Source organism: Typopeltis vanoorti, chromosome 5, assembly GCF_054136105.1.
Source record: "Typopeltis vanoorti isolate ZY-2024b chromosome 5, IOZ_Tvanoo_1.0, whole genome shotgun sequence".
Classification (NCBI taxonomy): Eukaryota; Metazoa; Arthropoda; class Arachnida; order Uropygi; family Thelyphonidae; genus Typopeltis; species Typopeltis vanoorti.
Genome location: NC_143553.1, coordinates 160,535,579 through 160,559,254, shown reverse-complemented (window position 1 = coordinate 160,559,254; position 23,676 = coordinate 160,535,579). Strand labels below are relative to the sequence as shown.

The 23,676-nt window shown below is 38.3% G+C and overlaps 1 protein-coding gene across 1 annotated transcript in view; it reads left to right on the top strand.

The window, feature by feature from the left end:
- Oatp30B (Organic anion transporting polypeptide 30B) overlaps positions 1 to 23,676 on the top strand; it is a 386,218-nt gene that overhangs the window by 162,879 nt on the left and 199,663 nt on the right. The window contains exon 6 of the mRNA XM_090393536.1: positions 20,315 to 20,474. Coding sequence (XP_090249662.1) covers positions 20,315 to 20,474 — 160 coding nt within the window. The remainder of the gene's footprint in view (positions 1 to 20,314; positions 20,475 to 23,676) is intronic.

Sequence of the window (23,676 nt, the reverse complement as noted above, 5' to 3'; positions counted from 1 at the left end):
TTTTCTTTCTTTACTATGCTTGTCTCCTTTGTAGCCTGCACTTTATTCTCTTCATGGATTTGATCATCCCCACCAACTGTTTTGTACTTCCTGCATAGCATTTTTTTTTCTAGCATAGTTCTGCTTGATTTCACTGTTCATCCATTTCATTCCTACTCTGTTTACTCACATAACCCTTGGTATGCAGTTATACATTGCTTTTGTCAGATACTGCCTTGTGAGTCTCCATGTATCATCAACATGGAGCTAACTGATTACAGAGCTGTTTATATAATCACCTGCTTCATACTTCCATATATATCCATTTTTGGCAGTAACCTTTTCTTGTTTCATTACTTCCCAAACAAGTACCTGATGATCATTCTCACCAACCAGCAGTCTTGTCAACACCTCATTAAGAACTATATCTTGTGAAGTTTTCATGAACTCTAAAATATTAAAGCCTCTAGTTGCTTTAGTCATATGCTGCTTAAGATATTTATCTCTCAGAAAATCAACAAATTTACTCTCCTTGTTCCCATACACTGTTATCCTTCCATTCTATATTCCTGTAATTAAAGTCTCCCATCAGGTTCATATTCTTTTTACATGTCCAATTAATTTTCTTAAACATTTCAATATCAGTATTCTCTGCATTCCCTGGCCTATAACAGCATCCTATTCGATATACTAGCCTGTTTATTTCAACTTCACACCAGACAGATTCAAAATCTGTGCATTGCACTACCAACTTGCACATTTTGTGGACACAGTTCCACTGCAGTCATTAACAGCACTCTCCTTACACTTATGCTTCACAGCTTCTAATAACATTCTTAAATTCTCTGCTGCTACATTTACACTACAGATCATTTGTTCCAACTAGTACAGTCATATAAAACCATATGCTATAAAACATTATAGCATACCCATTCTCCAACCAACAGGTTATGCATTCAAGTTTCACTACACTACAGTCATTCGTAAATTGTAAAAGCCTTTCTGGATTGAGCTTGTACATCTCCTTGAGTTTATAAGGTGTGTCTTAAAAATCATTCTCTTCTCCACAGACAGTCATTCCACTAATTGTACCTCCTCCCAAACACTTTCAGCACCTGTTCTGATTTTACATCTTTGATAATCAAATCCCCCAAGCAACATTATTCTCTACCTTTTTTTTTTCCCCTTCCACTATTTTATATTCCAAATTGCTGTTACAATCAGTTTCATTTACTGACATCTTTGCTCTTTGAAAAGTAAGCCTCTCTTCTGATTGTTATATTTCATTCTGCATCAACATTTATTCACTCCTTATACTCTTTATTTCTGGCAGTATGGAATGTAGGTCTTGTGTGCCGTTTTGTGCCTAAGTTGTCCCTTGCATCAAATAAGACTAGGACATCAGGATCAATGTCTTGTATTATACTTCAAGAACTTTGACTGGATGTGGATAACCTAGCTAAAAGAGAACTAGGAATTAATACTTGACTGTGTCCACATGCCCCTTCCATGAAATGAGGCTGAGTATTAACCTCTTCAACAGTATTAGGAATGGGCTTCTTATCTGTACCTGAGCAGACTGTCAGATGTTACAGATACTATCTGTTGTTGCTTATACAATTAACTAAGGTTCCTCTATTTCAATTACTGTGTTTTTCTAGACCATCATCCTTCTACCAGCACTGAACTCTGTCCAGATGGAAGTAATTTCTCTGTTGTACTATAGTGGCATTCCTGAAAGGAACAGAAACCTGAGTTAGTGAATAGTTTAAATACTGATAGCTCTAACCTTCTTTCATTTGTGATTGACTGCCTCCTCACTGATTATTATAATACAGTATATCTACGGAGTCTAAAGACTAATCGCGAGAGATCTACACTAACATTTGTACACACGAAACCTATCATACCTCTTGATAAGTTCCCTCTCCTTAAACTCATTCGCTGTCAGTTTACTCGCAATTAATTCTGGCAATTCATTTCGCTTGTTTTCACCACTCTCCATGCAAAAATTCTAGTCCACACACACCATTACTAACCACACTCTTACACAACTCTCATTTTATAAAACCCCTTTAATGTCTTAAAAGTTACTTACTATCATGGCTACTGTTTTCTGCCTGTCAAAAAACTTTGTGACCCACACCTTCAACCTGTTCTCATAAGGAGCATTCCACAGACCTATCACTAATTCAGTCACTGATCTATCTCTGAATCCTCTCTACCACTTCTAATCCCCAGGAAATCCAAGTAACCAAATCTCTCTCTACAGTATGGTGTGCAGAATCATAGCCAAATAAAGAGTGATAAGTTCCCTATCTTTTACTTATTAGCTTGTTTTTCAACATCCAAGTAATCCTTTGAGCTCTTTTACCAACTTCTGTATTTCCCTCTGAACTTCAGCTCTCTGTCCACCATTATCCCCAAGACCTTAGCCTCGTCAATTTGTGCAATGGAGTATTATCAATGTGATATAATGTGCAACCTTTTCAACCCAAAATGCATAACCTTATATTTTGCAACATTAAATTGACAATCATTATCCTTTGCCCACAATGCTAATTTATGCAAATGATCTTGCAGGATATTTGCATAAATTTTACATTACTTAGTTTTGCATCATCAGCGGACAGCTGAATATCCCCTCCCTTAAATCTTTTCCTATATTATTGATATACAAATTAGAGTAGTGGCTCTAGTAGAAAACCCTGTGGTGCTCTATTAGTCACCCTCATTCTCCTAGATTCCCCTCCGCCATATACTACTCCTTGGTGTTGGTCTGTCAGCCATCCCCTTATCCATGTTATAAGTTGCATATCCATTCCTGTTTACTCCAACTTTTGTAATAGTTTTCCATGTGGTATTCTGTCAAAAGCTTTTGCAAGGGCAGTATCATGGTGTCCTTTATCCAGTTCCACTGCCACATTTATTGGAAAATGTGACTGAATTACTAAGACAGGTCCTACCTTTTTCAAAGCCATACTGTCCACTATAGAATATTGTATCCCTATCCACCCACTGTTGGATTTTACCTTTTAACTAGCTTTTCCAGTGCTTTAACAGCCACTCCTGATATGTGAATTGGTCTGTAGTTTCTACTTCTGTCTTGCAGCCACCTTTATGTAAAAGAACTATCTCACTATCTTTCCCACTCCTTTGGAACCTTGCCAGATCAGGGACAGTTCCAGTTCTCTTACACAATCATGTAGTATATGAGCAGACATGCCATCCAGTCCTACTGTTGTATATTCACATTGATATTTTTCAATATACTGAACACCTTTTGTTCATCTATCTCAATTTTGACATGCATCTCTGTCACATCAACTGCAAAATCTCCACCTGGATGATACACTTTTGCAAAATGATCACTCAGCAGCTCAATTATTTCTCTTGCCTCTTTCATCTTCCTGCTATCAACATTGATTAAAGTCATCCTACCATAATCATTTTTCCTTTTATTTGCTACATGATGAAAAACCTCTTTTGGATTTATTTTGACCTGTTTAGCTAACTTTCTCTTGAAATCTGATTTGACCTTTCTTATTGCACTGGTCACCTTTCTTGCTTGTAGTTTGTACTGCTTGTGAGCATGCTGATAACTTTTTCTTTATATTCCCTCCACAGTATTTTATTTTATTTTATTTATTTATTATTTTTTGGCGGGTCTTGCTTTATATCTCTACTCATCGACTTAATCTCCCACTTTGTTTATTCTCCTGACCTTGGGTATGCAGTATGATACTGTTTCTCTCAAACAATCTCTGAACACTTCCCATGCACGATGTAATTCCTTTCTTGTAGCTTCTCAGGCCATGGTACTGCTCCAAGATGCCTCCTAAGTCTATCATCATTACAAGCTTTATAGTTCAACTGAAACCCTTTTCTTGACAGAGGATTCCACATGTTTAGCAACTTCCAGAACAAGATTTCATGGTTATGGATATATATATATATATATATATATATATATATATATCTTTTGATGCTATTACCAGATCTAGCACTCTTCAACCACTACTCCCCCTTTATGACATGTTGTTTCAGATAATTATCCCTTAGCAACTGTATAAATTCTACTTATCTTGCCATGCCCTCTTTCCTCCCTACTGTATGTTCCCCATAGTTTGAAGTCTTCCATAATCTGCCAATACATGGAGTTTACATCTTCCTGTGGATCTCCTGGTCTATAGCAGCAGCCAACAATATATTTTGTCCTATTGGCCTCCATCTCATACCACACAGCCTGAAATGGGCCATTTACCCCAGACCTATAATCCTCTTTAATTTCTAATTTTGTTAGTTGTCTAGAAGGGGTAAGGCTGGGTATAGAAACAATGGCATTTATATGCTGTATACTAATGCCAGGAGTATCCGGAATAAGGGAGAGGAATTGGTGGCGCAGATAGCATCAGCCTGGCCAAAAATTATTGCGATCACTGAGACGTGGTTGACAGAAGGGGATATAAAAACAGGAATAGAAGTCGCTGGGTATAGCATTTTTTGTCAGGATAGGAGGGGAAAGTGTGGTGGTGGGGTGCTGCTTATGATAAGTGATGACCTATGTCCTCTAAGAGTGGAGAATTTGGAAGGAAGTGAGACAAATGATTTTGAGAGCGTATGGTGTGAGGTAGAGGTAGGCAAGACAGGATATTTAGTGGGGTGTTGCTACAGACCCAGGAGCACAGAGGATGGGGACCAGGAGATGTTTAGACAGCTAAGTTTGGCAAGTGCAAGAAGAATGATTGTTATGGAAGATTTTAACTTCAGTAGTATAAATTGGAGAGAGGAAGATGCATGTAACAATAGGGGAATGGAATTTCTAGAATTCTTGAGGGACAAATGTCTTAGGCAACATGTAACAGAGGGAACAAGAGGTTCAAAAATTTTGGATTTGGTTATAGCATCAGAAGAGTTGATAATAACTGAGTTGACGTCTCTCCCACCAGTTGGAGAGAGTGACCATATGATGTTGACATGGAAAATGAATAGACATGCAGGAGTATCAAAGAGACGGGAACTTATGTGGAATTATAAGGCAGGTGATTATAATAGTCTTAGACGTCAACTTCGGGAAGTTTCATGGAGGGAGGAATTGGACGGCCGGGATATCACCAGTGCGTGGGAAATTGTGAAAGAATATTTGTTATCAGTAATGGTAAGTTGTATACCACGAGTGAAGAAGAGGGCGCAATTTGGAGTAAAGTGGATGACAAACAACATTAAACAGGAACTGCATGCGAAAAAGAGGCTATGGAAGAGATATAAGGAGACAGGTGAAGAGAGGATGGGTGAAGAATATAAGACACAGGCCAGAAGAGTGACTCGTGTGGTAAGGAAAGCGAAACTGGAATATGAGAGGAGATTGGCCCTAAGATCCAAAGAAAATCCTAGGGAATTTTTTAGCTATGTGGCCAGTAGGAGGAGAAATGACTGTGGAAGAATGATATTGTGGGATAAAAATGGGAATAGAGTGACTGATGCAGAGGACATAGTGGAATTGTTCAATGAACACTTTATTGGAGTATTTCATCCTAGAGGAGTCAGTTTTAATGCTAGAGGGATAGGACTGGTACGAGGTCTGGAAGTACAAGAGGAGAGTGTGTTTCAGATAAGAGTACTCTGGATGTCAGGAAAGCTGTGGGACTGGATGGTATTTCGCCACGAGTTTTGAGAGAATGTGCTAGCGAATTGACAATACCTTTAACGTGGCTTTACAATGAAAGTTTGGCTTGGGCAAAGGTGCCCAGGGAATGGAAGGAAGGTAAGATAGTGCCATTGCATAAGGGTGGTAACAGACTGGAAGTGTCTAATTATAGGCCAGTCTGTGTGTCATCAGTAGTTGTTAAGATCTTGGAGAAAGTAGTGAGGGACTGTGTACAGCATTGGGCAGATGAGGGTAATGTTATCTGTGAGAATCAACATGGATTTGTGAAAGGACGCTCTTGTTTTAGCAATATGCTAGCCTTTTATAATAAAGTTACAGGAGCATTAGATGAGGGAAAGGCATATACTGCAATTTTCTTAGACTTGGCAAAGGCATTTGACAATGTGCCACATGATAAGCTTATATTTAAGTTGCAGCACATGGGTCTGGATGTCAGATTGGTCAACTGGATTCAGGATTGGCTGTCTGATAGGTATCAGAGAGTTGTGTATGGTGGAGCAGTTTCCAGGAGGCAGAGGGTTACAAGTGGGGTCCCACAGGGCTCAGTACTAGGACCTATATTGTTTAACCTTTATATCAATGACATAGCCAGTGGATTGCAGGGGGATATTCAGTTGTTTGCGGATGATGCGAAGCTGGGAAGGATTATTAGTAATAGCGCAGATGTGATAGCCCTGCAAGAGGATTTAAATAAGCTAGATAGATGGGCAAATGAATGGGGGTGTCAGTTTAATGCAGCAAAATGTAAGGTCTTGAGGTTTGGGAAACATCGATGGGATGCTGCATACTCTATGGGAGGAGTTATACTGGAGGAAGTAGGGGAGACGAGATCTGGGGTTGATGATTGATAGAAACCTGAAGTTTAGGGGACATATTGCAAAGGTGGTGAAGGTAACACAGAGGATTGCTGCTATTATGAGAAGGACACTGACCTGCAGAGATAAGAGGGTTATCATTCCGTTGTATAAGTCTCTGATCAGACCACACTTGGACTATTGTTCTCAGATTTGGTCCCCAGGATTTGAAGGGGATAAATTAACTGTGGAAAGGATACAAAGACGAATGACAAAGATGGTTTCAGGACTGTACAAGGATAGTTATGAGGATCGGCTGAAAGAATGTGGACTGCAGAGTTTGGTGGATAGAAGAAGGAGAGGTGATATGATTGAGACTTTTAAACTGTTGAGAGGTGGTTACAGGGTTGACACTGGGGAGTTCTTTCGCTTGGTTGATCAGCGGGAAGGAGTGATGACAAGAGGCCATCCCTGGAAGTTACGAAAGGAAACTGTGAGCAAGAGGGTAAGGAGTGGTTTCTTTGTGTGGAGGGCAGTTGAGCCGTGGAATGCATTGCCTGATGGAGTGGTGGGAGCGAGAACGGTCAGTGACTTTAAAGAGTGGTATGATAAACTTTGTGTTTCTTAGGGGGGGACCTCCCCTCGATGAGTCTTGACAGACTTTGTCTTAGGAAGGACCTCCCTCGATGAGTCTTTTGACTCCTTGGAGGCCTGAATAATAATAATAATAATAATAATAATAATTCTTCAGCTATTCACAATACCCCACCCCCTGTCCTATTCCCTCTACCCTCCCTGAAAATACAATGTCTTTACATTTTATCACTCTGTATCATTTTCTGTCAACTAGGTCTCACTGATGCCTATAATTTTTGGCCAAGTCAAGCTGACCAATTCCAAAACTCCTCTTCCCTCTTTTCTGATACTTCAGGCATTAGTGTACATGCATTTTGACATTCCCTTGGACCTACATTACTCTTCTGTATATCATTACCAATCCCTCAAATCAGAAACTTGTGTAATCACATTCAGCATTGCCTAATCATTTCTGTACATACTCATTTATCCCAAGGGTGGCCAGACATGTTTGATTGCATCCTTCTCCTTAATATCTATAGTTTCCCTGATTTTGCACTTCGAAACTGCCACTAAACAACATTTTCTCCAAACATCGAATACTAAAACCATTCAAATGTAGTCCATCAAGCATATAAAAGTCCTTTAGTCTATGAAATTCACTCTAATTATTTATAATCTATACACCACTCTTCCTGCAGAATATCCTTATTAGCAATCATGGCCCTTGTTCTCAACTCTGTCCTCTCATATTGTGGCAGCAGGCTCATAGTCTTTACTTCCTCATGCTTCATTTTTGCTTCTTTCAACAAATCATATCCTCTCTCATTGCATATTTTTCTCCTTTCGAATCATTTGTTTCTGCCAAAACAATCAACTATTTCACTCCTCCCTTCTGAAAATAACAGCTTCACTATCATTCTCGATCTACACACCTGGGAACAGGTGTTAATATCAATGTTTTTGTCACTTTCTCGTTAAGTATACCTCTTATCATCAAATCTCTAGACAATACCTCTTTCTTGTTTCTAGTGTCTCTCACTTTCATACTTTCTCCATTCACTTTTTCTTTCATTCTCCCACTTGCTCTAAAACTAGCTCCTGTTTTGTTCTGTGAAGTATGCCACATAAGCATGCTATTGCACTCCTTACAGTAACCTCATCATCCACATTATTTTTGGCCACTTCTTTTATGTTCTCATATATATTTTGTGCACTAGCATTCACTACCTTCGCTTTCTCCAGATCACTTCCCCTTTCTTTCCTTACCTTGTTAATATTTATTGCTTCATTTTCCCGCTTTCCACACGACTCATTTCTTGCATTCGCACATGAAAAATTTGCGACACACTCTCTCACCACTCTTGTTTTCATACCATAATCCATTCACTCTTGGCAACAAATAGATAGAGCATGCACTACATTGTACACAATCTCTCATGCTAAACTTAGTGGACAAGAAGCCTTTGTTGCCATTTTCTTGTACATCAATGCCATGAAAAAATGCTCCTAAACAATATCCTCATATTAAATTTATGAAACGCACACATGCACTTAATAATCCAAAGTAAATAAGATATAACCAAAAATAATTTCTTAAAGTAATATTCACTAAAATAAGCTTTATCTTTAGGACACATGCAAAACTACTACTACCATATCCTTATGCACCTCCAGGTCTAGTTCCGTCTTGATTGCAAGTTTTTTTTTATGCCTTTATGGTTAGTTGCTAAGTGCTCTTCTTAGAGGTCTTCCTCTTTTCCTCCTGCTTAACTGTGGCGATTCTGCATCATGTTTGTTGGACCACAGTAAGAGATGAGGCCTGAGTACTCAAGTTATGATCATACTCTTCATGCAGATCAATAACGAGTGCAGACTAGTTGTTTACACTTGTTAGTATTAGTACTCTCAGCAGTACTAACGAGTGTAGACAACTGGTCCTGCAAAGTGTTCATCTTGCATTTCTAGAGAATTCCACAATCACTTCCAGATCTCTGTATTTTTATGTCCTGGAGGATCACTATATGTATAGGAATTTTCAGTAAATAAGCTATAAGAGAATTGACTGCACACTGATAGCAATATTCTGTTAGCTCCTGTCTCCTGCCTTCATACATCTATAAGAGCTTCACTAGACAGTAATTGACCAAAAACATTTAACACTATCAATATGGTGAGTGTTCCATTTCAATTAGATTTTCCTATTTTCCATCCTTTTATAAATTAATCACAGTTGTTCACTAGGTTTAAAGCCAGCAATACTAAGTTGTAAAATACATCGATATTCTCTTAATAACAGATCAACTCTGTCATATTTTCGCTGGCAGTTGGTTTTATCATTCGCATGTGAAAACTTAGCAGTGATCAAGTTCAAATCTCCTGAAATCTAGTTTTTTTTTCATTTGACTGATGGATTTGCCCTATGGAAGATGAACCTATAGAATTTTCACGAATTTCCACAGTCATGACCAGTACAGCAGTGAATTCCTGGCTCAGCGGGTGTACATACCCAATGTAAATGAACTGATTTGGTGCTTTCTAGTAGTAAAATGGTAGGGAGTCCTTGGTCTCTACTTTAGTTATAATAGGAACTATATGGTTGGTGTGGTGACCCTATCTTTTGCATACCTCAAAGGATATATGTACCACACTTTGGGAAACACTGCGTTGAGGTTCTGCAATATCATAAGAATCTTCAATTCATCTACCTCTATCCTTCCATTACTCAATATCACATCTGGCACTAGAATATATCCACCCAGGTGGTACACACTTGCAAAATGATCATTCTGTAACTCAACTCACCAGCACTCATGAAAATCACCTCCACAGTCATTCTTCCTTTTACTTACCATGTAGTGAAAAAATGAAGGTTTTTTTCATCACCTAGCCTACTCTCATAATTAACTTTGTTCATCCTTACTATACTGATCTCCCTTTCTGCCTGTGACTTATACTCCTCATGGGCTTTGCTGTTCACCTGTTTTTCTTTATATTCCCTCCAACTTTTGCTGCAACTCCTGCTTAAGGATTCATCTATCTAACTCCTACCTGTTCACTTCATCAGTTCCAAGTATTCGTGACTATAAAAATCCTGCATATTGTGATATGTTAACTGTGTAAAACTCTTCAGACTTAGTATTTGGTAAAGGATCATTCCATATGATCCTATTAGTCAATTAAATTGAAGCTTGCATAATTTTAGTATTTGGATAAAAGTAAGTTATTTGGCTACTCTGTCCTTTAGGTGGAATATTTTTCTTAGTATTAACTATTGCAATTATTTTTATTTGGCTGATTCAGGGTTTTTTTCAATTTCAATAAAAAAAAAAATCAATCTATCTGATTGATTTCCCCCCCCCCCCAAGATTTGACTTTGGCAGCCTTTGGAAAACAAACTCACAATTTATTTGTTCATAATTTGGATAAAAGTGAGTTATTTGGTTACCCTGGAGGAGTGGCACTAATGTCGCAAATGAGCATAGTGGTAGCTTTGAGCTGCGATTAAAAAAAAAAAAAAAAAAAAAAAAGTTTAATTAGTATATAGTATGGCTTTTCGTCACTAATTGTGCTGCGTTCTTTTCAGTTTGGATACAAGTGTCCTTCAGTGTTGTTGTTCATATTGTGTTTTGCTACTTGTTTGTTGTACTACTTCAGCTTCTAAAGATGGCGTCCGTAAAGAAACATATGTCAGTGGCACGGAAGGCTTCTGTACGAAAGTCTGGCTTTGCCTTGTATTTTTTGCAGTGGATGCATTGCAAAAACTGTTATATGCTGTATGCACCAAAAAATGTGAAACATCTGTGGACTGTTTTGGATAAACCAGAAGGAGAGCATTAACATATATGAAAAATGCCTGGGTAGATTACAGTGATTAGAAATGAGAGCAAACGTCGGGATGACCGTACTAGAGGAGCTTTGGCAGGAGTTGATGAAAAGCAAAATGAAACATCTAGAAAAGGATATTAAACAGCTAAAGAAGAGATTGGCTGATGATAAAGAGAAGGAGGAAATTAATGTTATAAAGAAAGAATCAAAGGATAGTCATATATCAGTGTATGGGGACTTCATCATTAGAGGTGTGATTAGTAATAAAGTTCACAAAACATGCTTTCCTGGTGGAACAATAAAGCAAATAACTGATGTGTTGCAGAAAAGGAAATACCAGGTGTCAGAATTAGTGGTAATCATGGACACAAATGACTTAGTTGGGGAGAAGAAGAATGTTGATAGAAACTTGAAGAAGTTGTTGCACCAGGTAAAGAATAATAATGTTGTTAGGAAAGTCGTAGGTGTGTTGCCCAGATATGATAATGAATTGTAAGATGGCAGAGTTGTGTGATGCAAAAGGGGTTCAATTTGTAAATCTGTGGAGTGAATTTGAAGGGAGGTTCAAATGGTATAAAGGTGATGGATTACATTTGAATGGGTTTGGTGTTGGGCATTTAGAAAGGCAATTGCTTTCTGAGAGGGCACAGAGTCAAGAAGTTAATGTAACAAATGATCAGAGTCTACATGTGAAAAAGGATAGCACAAATCAACAGATTGTACAGCAGGAAAGAGATGGATATGAGGTTGAAGATGTGGTTGCAGCAGCACAAGGTGATGGAATGCATAAAGGTGAGTATGAGATGGGTAAGAATAGAAATCACAGTCAGGATCAGGGAAACAGGAGTGGTCAGACCCCAGAGAGAGGTGTAGTATAGCTGCTAGAATAGAGAATGTTGGCTGGTAGGATGGCCTCAAACACACAGGGATTGTTATGTTTATACACAAATGTAAGTAGTATTCAAAACAAGAGAGCAATTGATTGAGACAGTATGCCGAAAAGTAATTGGAATTTTTGAAACTTGGTTGTCTGAGGAGAATGTGATGTCAGAAATAGAATTAGGATATATAATTTTCTGGAAGGAAAGAGATGTGAAAACAGGAGGGGAGAGTTAATGATTGCAGAGGAAATTGTATCTGCAAAGTGTGGAAGTTCAAAATCTGTGCATGCACAGATTTTGAATCTGTGTGGTGCGAAGTTGAAATAAACAAGTTAGTATATCTGATAGGATGTTGTTATAGGCTAGGGAATGCAGAAAATACTGATGGTGAAATGTTTAGGCAAATTAGTTGGGCATGTAAAAAGGTGATCCTAATGGGAGACTTTAATTAAAGGAATATAGACTAGGAGGAGGAGATAGTGTATGGGAACAAGGAGAGCAAGTTTGTGGAATTTCTGAGAGATAAGTATCTTAAGCAGCACGTGATTGAAGCACCTAGGGGCTTTAATGTTTTGGATTTGGCGATAACTTTAGAAGATATAGATGTTAATGAGGTGTTGACACTGCTGCCAATTGGTGAGAGCGATCATTAGGTACTTGTTTGGGAAATGATGAAACAAGAACAGGTCACTGCCAAAAATTGGATACATGAGGAAGTATAAAGCAGGTGATTATAGGAAGCTCTGTAATCAGATAGCATCAGTACATTGGGTAGATGAGCTGAGCAGAAAAGATGTTGAAAATGCATGGAAACATCGTAGGGCAGTATTTGACAAAAGCAATGTATGACTGCATACAGAGGGTTAAGGAGTAAATAGAGTAGGAGTGAAATGAATGAACAGCAAAATCAAGCAGGTTGTGCTGGAGAAGAACATGTTATGCAGGAAGTACAAAGACAGTTTGTGGGGATTGGATCCATGAAGAGTATAAAGTGCAGGCTAGAAAGGTGACGAGCATGGTAAAGAAAGAAAAGGTGCAGTACGAGGGGAGATTGGCTGGTCAGGCCAAGATTAACTCGGGGGGATTTTTCTGCTACATGGCAAGCAAGAGGAAGAATAATTATGGCAGACTAGCATTGGTGGATAGTCATGGCAGCAGACTAACAGCTGCAAAGGATATAGTGGAATTATTGAATGAGCACTTTATTAGCATATATCATACGGGTATAAATTATCCAGTACAATGCATAGAAGAGAGGAAAGCATATGGAGAATTGGAAGTGAAAGAAACAGGTGTATTAGATGTTGGTTGGGTTAGACGTGAATAAGGCTGCAAGAATGGATGACATATCACCACGCGTGCTTAAGGAATGTGCACCACAGTTGGGTATGTCCTTGACCTGGTTATTTAACTCTCTCATGCATGAATTTTTATATTCATTTATAAAAATTATAATGATGATACAGTACCATTTAATCTTACAGTATTATCACGAATTCATTAATTTTGCTAAATTTGTGCCCTCTATATATTAAAAATGATGTCCTCATCTTATGGCCCTTATGTATGAGAGGGTTAATGAAATTCTTGCAGTGGGTAGGATTCCTGAGGAGTGGAAAGTGGACAAAATAGTACCACTCCACAAGCATGGGTCTAAGACAGAAGTCTCCAACTATAGGCCAATCTGTATAACTACAGTTGTGGTCAAGGTGTTGGAGAGATTGATAAGGAATAGAATACAGAATTGGGTTGATGGAAATGGCATTCTTTATGAAGGTCAGCAAGAATTTGTAAAATGTAGGTCCTGTTTCAGTAATTAACTTGCATTTTATGATAGGATAAGGTGTGTTAGATAAGGGAGAGTCACATACAGTGATATTCTTAGACTTTGCAAAAGCATTTGATGGATTACCACATGATAAGTTTGTGTACAAGCTGCAGAGGATGGGAATAGACAGTATATTGGTTAGATGGATCAGATATTGGGTCTCTGAATGATACCAGTAGGTTGTGCATGATGGAGCATTGTCTCAAAAAAGAAGGGTAACCTATGGTATGCCCCAAGGTTCTGTTTTTGGGTCCCTGCTGTTTAACTTGTTTGTAAACGATATATCATATGGACTGACTGAGGATCTTCAGTTATTTGTTGATGTGATGCAAAGTTGGGAAGAATTATAAGTAGCACTGCTGATGCTGAATCCTTTCAGGAAGATTTAAATATACTTTTTACTTGGACAAAAGAGTGGGGCTATAGTTTTAATATCAACAAGTGCAAGGTGTTGCATTTTGGAGTGTTCAGAAATATAAGGCTGTGTACTATATTAATGATGCCGTCTTGCAGGAAGGGGATGAGATTAGAGATTTGGGAGTGATGGTTGACAGTAGACTGAATTTTAGAGGGCATATTGCTAGGGTTGCAAAGGTTGCACATCATAGTGCTGCTATGATAAGAAGTACTCTAACATGCAAGGATAAGGAAGTGGTTGTGCGACTGTACAAGGCACTGGTCAGACCACACTTAGACTGTTGTGCTCAGATCTGGTCACCTAGTTTTCAATGTGATGTGGAGACATTGGAGAGCATTCAGAGATGAGTGATTAAGACAATATCTGGAATGCTGGCTTGGAGAGAGGTTGAAGAGGTGCAAATTGCAGAATTTGGTGGATAGGAGGAAGAGAGGTGATATGATAGACTTTTAAGTTAGTGAGAGGATTTTATCCGATTAATCCAGAGGGGATTATAAAAAGAGTAGATGGTGAAAGGGGAAGAACCAGAGGTCATTCCTGGAAGTTATGTAAAAGTGAATTGAAGAAGGGTGTGAGGAGTAGATTTTTTTTACATGGAGAATTGTCAGTGAATGGAATGTGTTGTTAATGAAGGAATATTGAGGACTGCAAGATTCTATATGATAAATATGTTGTCAGTTGAATGAACCACCCACGATGAGTCTGTCAACACTAATGAGGGTGTAATAATAATGCAATGCAATATCCTTGTGATATTGTGCAAGGATATGTGCATTGCATTATGGGATACTAAGACAATTGATCTGAACTCATTAGCCTCTATAAGTATCCCAGTTGTGAAGTGACTTCACACACAGTTTGTTTGCTTCCACTTGTATAGATTGGAGTTCTGGGCTAAAGAGAATGGATGTCAATTTAACAAATTTCACCCCAAAATGTCATTTTGGGATGAAAAGATTAGCAGCAGTATACCACATTTGTGGAACTGTACTCCAGGAGATTGATGAGGCCAGGGACTTGGGAGTGTTGGTGGATAGGGAGATAAAGTATAGGGGGCACATTGCAAAAGTTGACTAAATCAGCTCATCAACTCACTTGGTTGTTGAAAAATACTTTGACGAGCAGAGACAAACAAGTTATTGTTCCTCTGTACCGAGCCTTGATAAGATCTCATCTCGACTGCTGTGCCCAGATTTGGTCACCTAGATTTCTTCTTGATGGGGACTAGGTGGAGAGGATCCAGATGTGAGTGACCAAGATGATAGCAGATCTATGAAATGAACCTTATGAGAACAGGTGGAAGATTTGTGGGTTGCAGAAATTGGTTGATATGGATGAGCTGGGTTCTTTACTTTTAGAGTGATAAATGAGTGGAATAAGCTGCCAGAGTCTGTTGTGGGTGCTATGACGGTGAGTGAGTTCAAGGCAAGGTATGATAGATACTGTGAGAATGTCGGATAGTTGTGTGGATATGATGTTTAGGGCCTCCCTCGATGAGTCTAAGGACTCCCTGGAGTCGCCCGTAATAATAATAGTGGATGAAACAAAGAATATAATTTCTTGGCATCTTTAATTTATAGTGTAACCAAGTGAAAAAATTTTCAACTTCTACACATATTTCATGTAGTTGTTTGTTGCCTTTGTGTTACTGTGTGTATTATAAGTTTCATATGCTTATATTACACATTATGATGTTTTACCATGGATTTAGAGAAAGATGTTGAAAGTTTATTTTTCACTTGGTTAGAGTATAATAAATTTAGTTTAATCCTTTATCCAAGTGTGAGCAAACACAGTTTGTGCCTGAAAGTATCTTCAGGACTGGGGTAAGGTGGTACAACACCAGCGCACTCCTTGCAGAGGTGGAGCAAGCTACCAACACTCCTATCTCAGTATCTCCCATAGTGCAAAACACATCTCCTTGCAGATATGTCTAATGTTATGCATTAAGTTTCGACCTTTATTGAGGTCTCTTCAGTGGGAGCCAGGCCCAAGTGGAGATACCAGGCAGAAGCATTAGCAGGTCATCTCTACCTATAGGAGTTGCCAAATGGTGTGCATTATGATGTTTTGCATTATGAGAGATACTGAGATAGGAGTGTTAGTAGCTTGTTCCACCTTTGCAAGGAGTGTCCTGGTGTTGTACCACCTTACCCCCAGTCCTGAAGATACTTTCAGGTGCAAACTTTGTTTGCTCACACTTGGATAAAGGATTAAACTAAATTTATTATACTCTAGTTTGCTCCCACTTGGATGAAGGATTAAACTAAATTTATTATACTCTAACCAAGTGAAAAATAAACTTTCAACATCTTTCTCTAAATCCATAGTAATTTTAAGTTAAGAGGATAAAAATCCCTTATTGTTTTTCAGCTAGTAAGCGAAACTAAGATCGAAAAATACGATCTGTAACGTTTCATGCCGACGGACTGTCAGCGTATCCAAGCGTAAGTGACCACTTGGTAGTGCCACACCACGGCAACTCGTTGCAAAGGTGCAGCAAGCTCCCTCACTGTTCTTGATATTTTCTCATAATGTAAAACACACAGCTCTTAAGAGATGTAGTACTGTTTTACATTATGAGGAGAGGTCACTACCCAGACCGGTTTCAACCTTTTTTGAGGTCTCATCAGTGAGTAGCTAGACCTAGAATATCAGAGTTTAAGTGAAGAAAACTTACATACTTTTTGCTATACGATTGCCCGAAAGGTGTGTCACTATATTATATTATAACTTAGTATAACTAAGATGAAAAGCCAAACAGCTATTTTTTTCCTGGCGAGGTTGATATAAGTTAAGGGGATAAAAATCCCTTATTGTTTTTCAGCCAGTAAGCGAAACTAAGATCGAAAAATATGATCTGTAACGTTTCATGCAGATGAACTGTCAGCGTATCCAAGCGTAAGTGACCACTTGGTGGTCACTTACGCTTGGATACAATGACAGTTCGACATGAAAAGTTACACTGACCCTTAATGCATAACATTAGACATATCTGCAAGGAGATGTGTTTTGCATTTAGGAGATACTGAGATAGGAGTGTTGTTAGCTTGCTCCACCTTTGCAAGTAGTCGTCCTGGTGTTGTACCACCTTACCCCCAGTCCTGAAGATACTTTCAGGTGCAAACTGTGTTTGCTCACACTTGGATAAAGGATTAAACTAAATTTATTATACTCTAACCAAGTGAAAAATAAACTTTCAACATCTTTCTCTAAATCCAGAGTAATTATTAACATAGGGTGGCACACCATTTGGCAACTCCTGTAGGTGGAGATGACCTGCTAATGCTTCTGCCTGGTATCTCCACTTGGGCCTGGCTCCCACTGAAGAGCCCTCAGTAAAGGTCAAAACTAGTCTGGGTTGTAGCCCTTCCCTTAATGCATAACATTAGACATATCCGCAAGGAGATGTGTTTTGTATTATGGGAGATACTGAGATAGGAGTATTGGTTGCTTGCTCCACCTTTGCAAGGAGTGCCCTTGGTGTTGTACCACCTTACCCCAGTCCTGAAGATACTTTCAGGCGCAAACTGTGTTTGCTCACACTTGGATAAAGGATTAAACTGAATTTATTATGCTTTTACCAATATCTGTTGTCATTATCTTTACTATAGTAAATGGAGACATAAATTGCATGTATTGTAGCAAACACCAATAAAACAAAAACTTACTTGCTGTAACAGACCCACGAAAGAACTCTTGACCCATAGTTCCATAGGTACTTTGCAAAGCTTGAAGGAAATTCACTGTGGCACTTATCCTGTAGTCTCTGTGAATTTGATACAGTGAGAGTGAGCTGGATATATAGTGATTGTGATAAAGGTGAACAGTTTGTGGGTATTAACTATGAAATTGAAGCATCTAATAACTGTACTTGACAAGAATTTATATTTTGATTTTTATCTGTATTTTATCTCAGCATAAGCAAACAGACATTAGCATGTTCTTTATATTGCATAATGCATAAAGTTCTTTATATTGCATAATGCATGGTACATTCCCTTTCAGTACCATGAAGTGGGATTATTGCATTATGGGATGTCAGCTGCTCTCTGTATATATCTATCATAAATTAGTTGCAAAGAAATGCTTTGCATACATGCATATCAAATAACTTATGTGACACCTCCAAGGAGTCCAATGACTCATTGTGGGAAGGTATTCCACACAACCTCCCTAACCACTATTTACCATCAACACAAAATGCCACTGTATTCCATCTACTCATAACTCCATCCTATGTGTGTACATTTGTACATAAACAAATGACAAATGCAATGTATATTGCATTTGTCATTCAATTCTGAAGATTTATGTGTGATTTATAAGCACAAGCTGGATGATGAAGGGACAGTCATCAATGAACAAGGAGGGAAACTGCTCCAGTATCAAATTTGGAATGATAAAGAACATCTCATAGTGTTTATGCATCATATCTGACCAGGAATCATAGTCACTGTACCGGGTTATGGTGTGGAATTTATTATTTAAATTTATAGGATTTAAATTTTTCTAATATGTGGTACATATATTTTGACTACTTGAGAACACGTTTTAGTGAAGGAGGCAAAAATGACCAAAAAAAAAAAAAAAATCAGACCACCCATGGCACAAATGCACTATAGGTTTATAAGACCACATACAGTCAACCCTCCTATAATGCAGTTAATTCGTACCGCGTTATATGGAAACCGTGTTATAAGAAACTCAGATTTAACGTGCAAACCAGGTTAATTCGTGCCGCTTGATATGTAAACCGTATACCGCGTTATATGGAAACCGCGCTATAAGAAACTCGGAATTAGTACGAATCAGATTGATTCGTACCGCGTTATATCGGAACCGCGTTGAGTGAAACTCGGAAGTAAGTAAAATCACTTGTTAATCAGTTTGATTCGTTCTGCGTAGTATGAAAATTGCATTCTCAGAGCGTCAAGTTACGGTGCATACGGTTGTGGAAAAAATTTTACAAACACAAAAGGCAAGATAATATGTTAAGTATGATAAAATTATCTTTATTGAATCGAAGAGTTCATACAAGGAAATGATAAAAAAAATCAAACTAAAACTAAACTAAACTAAAAAACTGTTTTCCAACAAAACCAAGAAAATTATGTAAAATTGCGTAACATAATTTCATGTGTATTAAATGCTTTTAACACTCATCCTCGCTTTCAAATATGAGTGGCCTAACTCTTCGTCTTTTAATAGGCCAAATGTCTTCCTCACTTGACAAATCTTCATGTTGATTTTCAATCGTAGCTGTTTTTTCTAACTGTACTAAAATCTCTCTATACGGAGCTAAGCAGTTTCTTAACTCTCTTTTAAACTTTGTGCTGCGCACCATTGAATGATCAGTTTGAAGTTCTGATTCAAAATGAAGTTCTAATTCTTTAGCCAAATTTAGCTCTTTTTTCACATCGTATAAATTAAGGTTTGGCACCCATCCATTTTTCATATTTTTGTCTACCAATGCATTTGAGGTAGATGTATCAACTAATTCCATCAATTCTTCCTCATCTCGGGTTTCTTCCTGAAGTAGTTCTTCTACATCTTGATGGTTTAATGCAAATCCTTCGCTGCTTAAACGAGAAGCAATGTTTACTATTTCTGCAACTGGGAAACCTGGGGTTAAAATTATTTTATTATTATTATATTATAAAAAATATTACCTACAGTATTGTATAATGTTGTCCAATTACGATAACACAAATTAAGCAAGCAAAAGGAACTTTATTGAACACTAATCGTGATATGTATGTCTGCACGGATTTACAGACAGTTTCCTACTAAGTTGCACTTAAAATTGATGACAAAGTGGGTGGTTGCAACAGCGAAGGTTCGGCGGTGCTATTGGATAAAAAAATTTCATGCAAATACACAACAGCCAATCATACGGTCTATTTTAAGCATTAAAACAGAGCACTGTGAACAATCTCGCATCGTTTCTTCGCTTATAGGGGAATTCCCTGATAACTGAAATTGGAAAATGGTGATGTACCTTCACCAAAAAGAAGGGAATTCCCCGTTAATTTCAACTGTAAAAATTTAACACATAGATAAATTCATGCTATAGAGAATCTTCTTAAACCAATTAAGTTGATGGAATGTTGTTGACCGGAAACCGCGTTATAAGAGTACCGTGTTATAGGAGGGTTGTTGCAATTTTGGCTCTGCGTTATATGGAAACTGTGTTATAAGAGTACTGCGTTGTAGGAGGGTTGACTGTAAATATATATTTAATGCAGAAAGATTAAGAGAAATTTATAATTGTCCTATTTTTTAAAAAAAATATTTTTATATTATGATGCCATTCATGTAAAACATTTTTAATCTATTTAGGTATAATTGTTATGGCAATTGGGTCCTTTATATTTGCTGTACCATATTTCCTGGATATAAATATTGCTTTGCACAAAGAAGTGATTCGCAATTCTACCCATGGAGATCAGTACACATGCCGTTTACCTGCCCGTGTGCAAACTCTTTCAGCAGCTCCAGGGTATGTATTTTATAATTACATGAGTACTAAATTTTAAAAAAAATGGCATATGCTGAAGTCTAATAATTTTTAAAATATTTTGGTGTCCTTTTAAACTAGCATAAATGACTTTCCCAGGTAAATAAAGAGATTTGCATTATTAATATTAACATCTGACCACCATGGAGTCAAACTCATCATGGGAGGTAAATGCTATTGCACACAATACTCATCTAACCGAGCCCCCCCCCCTCTTCCTCCTATTCATGAGTCTTTGCAATTTATATTTTCTCAATCTGTTCTCATACTCCACATTCCAAAGATCACCGACAACCTTTGTGAATCTTCTCTGGATCCCATTCCAACATATCCTCATCACCAAGAAAAACCCAGCTACCAAATCTGTGTAACCCAGCTACACAGTAATCCATATGAGGCCTGATCAAGGCCTTATACATTGGCATCATAACCTTTATTTCTTCATGTCAGGGTCCTCCACATCATTGCCACTATCCAATGTTGGTGTCTTCAAAACTTGTACAATATGGCCCCTGAATTCAGGTCCTTGTCCATCACCACTCCTAGATCTCTCATTTCCTCTCCCTCCTTTTAAGTTTCCCCACCAAATATACTTTGCATCCCATCGTTGCTTACCAAATTTCTAAACCTTACTTTTCAACATTGAACTGACAGTTCAACCTGCCTACCTGCCTGCCTGCCCATTCACAATCTATTCAAGTCCTTCTGCAAGGCTATAACATCAGCTTGACTCTACATTGTTCTTTTTGGATCATCTGCAAGCAGCTATTTTGGATCATCTGCAAGCAGCTGCATATCACTAGTTAAACCCATCCTAATATTAATGATATTAGGATAGGTTTAACACATTGAACAACAATGGTTCCAAAACTGACCCCTTTAACACAAATTGAACAACAATGGTTCCAAAACTGACCCCTGTGGGACACCACTCGTGACCTTCCTCTTATAGGATACTGCACCCCGATATACGACTTTCTGATACCTATCTTACAGCCAGTCACTAATCCAAATCAGAAGTCTTATTAACCCAATTCTGTATCCTACTTCTCACCAATCTCTCTGATACCTTGACCACAACTCCAGATATACAGATTGGCCTATAATTTACAGCCACATCCTTATCACCTTTATGCATTGGAACAATTTGACCTTCTTTCCACTCCTTTGAAATCTGTGCTGTTGTAAGACTGTTATTAAACAAGCATGCCAATGCTACTGCCTGTTCCCTGAAACGTTCCCTTAAGGCGTGTGGTGATATGTGATCAAATCCTATTGTTTTATTGACATCAAAGTTATTTCCTCCATCTCATTAAGACATTCTCTCCTATGTCCTCTACACTTAATAATAAGGAACACTTAAGTTTCTCATGATTACACCCTCATCAGGATGAAACACCCTATAAATTGATCACTGAATACATCAACAATGTCTTCTGCAGTAGTTACCACTTTATTATTATTATTTGACACCTCCAGGGAGTCCAAGTACTCATCAAGGGAGGGCACCTGCTCTACAACTCTGTCTCCACCATTCAATCACAAACTGACTGCAACTACACCAATGCCATCTACCACTGACCACCACTGGTATTTCCACAGACAATCACAAACATCCATGCCCACGACGGGATTCGAACCCGTAGTCTTTTAGCTGGAGAGCAGATATGCTATCCACTCAGCCAACTAGGTCGGCAAATCTTTCATCCATTAACTTCATCTTAACATGATCATTCTTCCTTCTACTTGCCACATATCTAAATAAAAACTCTCTAGGGTTTTCATTGCCTGATTTGCCAATTTCTGCTACTTTTGTTTTCCTTACTAAACTGAGTCACTCTCCTGGCTTGTTCTTTATACTCTTCATGAAACTGATTATCATTATTCATCTTGTACTTCCTTTTTCCAGATTTCATGCTTAAGCTCCACATTCATCCATTTTACACTACCTTATTCAGCCTTCTGTGGCCTTCAGAATACATTCACACATTGATGCTGTTATGCATTTCTTTGTCAGTTCCCATTCAGCATTTATTTCCTTACTAATCAACTCCTCATTCCATGCTATAACTCCAAGCTGTCTCCTGAGCTTGTCATAATCACCAGTCTTATAATTCCACATATATCCTTTCCTCACAAGAGTCTACATATGGCTAGCCACAATCCAGGTGAACACTTCATGATCACTCTCGTCAACTGGAGGAAAGTGTGAAACTCACAATTACATCCTCTGATATGATCAGATCTAAAAATCACCTTAATTAAAATTCCCCATAATAATTACCCTTCCTTTGTTCACTAATCTAAGTTGTTTATACGTTTCTTCATCACCACTCTCCACATTCCCTGGCCTATAGCAATATCCAACTAAATATGTTAAGCCACTCTCTCCTATGTCCTCTACACTTAAACGACCTCCCACGATGAGTCTTTTGACTCCATGGAGGCCTGGATAATAATAATTAATAGAAACAGAAGGATAGAGTATTTTTTTCGAGGCTAGAAAGGACAAGAGGGGAAGGGGAGTGATGCTGATGATAACAAGGGAATTAAGTCCACATTAGGTAGACATGAAAGAGGGAAATTGTTGCAGTTAAGAGCTAGTGTGGTGTCAACTTCCAAATTACACCACACTAGCTCATAACTGCAACTATACTCTATCCTTCTGTTTCTATTTCTGTTAATTATTATTATCCAGGTATCCATGGAGTCAAAAGACTCATCGTGGGAGGTAGTTTTTAGGAAACACAAAGTTTATCATACCACTACTTGAACTCATTGACCGTTCCTGCTCTAACCACTCTCTCAGGCAATGCATTCCAAGGTTCAACCACCCTCCACGCAAAGAAACCACTCTTCACCCTCTTGCGCACAGCCTCCTTTCGTAACTTCCAGGGATGGCCCCTTGTTATCTCTCATTCCCGCCATTCCACCAAGTGAAAGAACTCTCCAATGTCTACCTTGTAACTGCCTCTCAACAGGTTAAAAGTTTCGATCATATCACCTCTCCTCCTTCTATCTACCAAACTCTGCAGTTCACATTCCCTCAGTCGATCCTCATAACTCAGTACAGTCCTGAAACCATCTTTGTTATCTGCCTCTGTATCCTTTCCACAGTCCCAATTCAAATCCTGGGGACCAAATCTGAGAACAATAGTCTAAGTGTGGTCTGATCAGGGTCTTA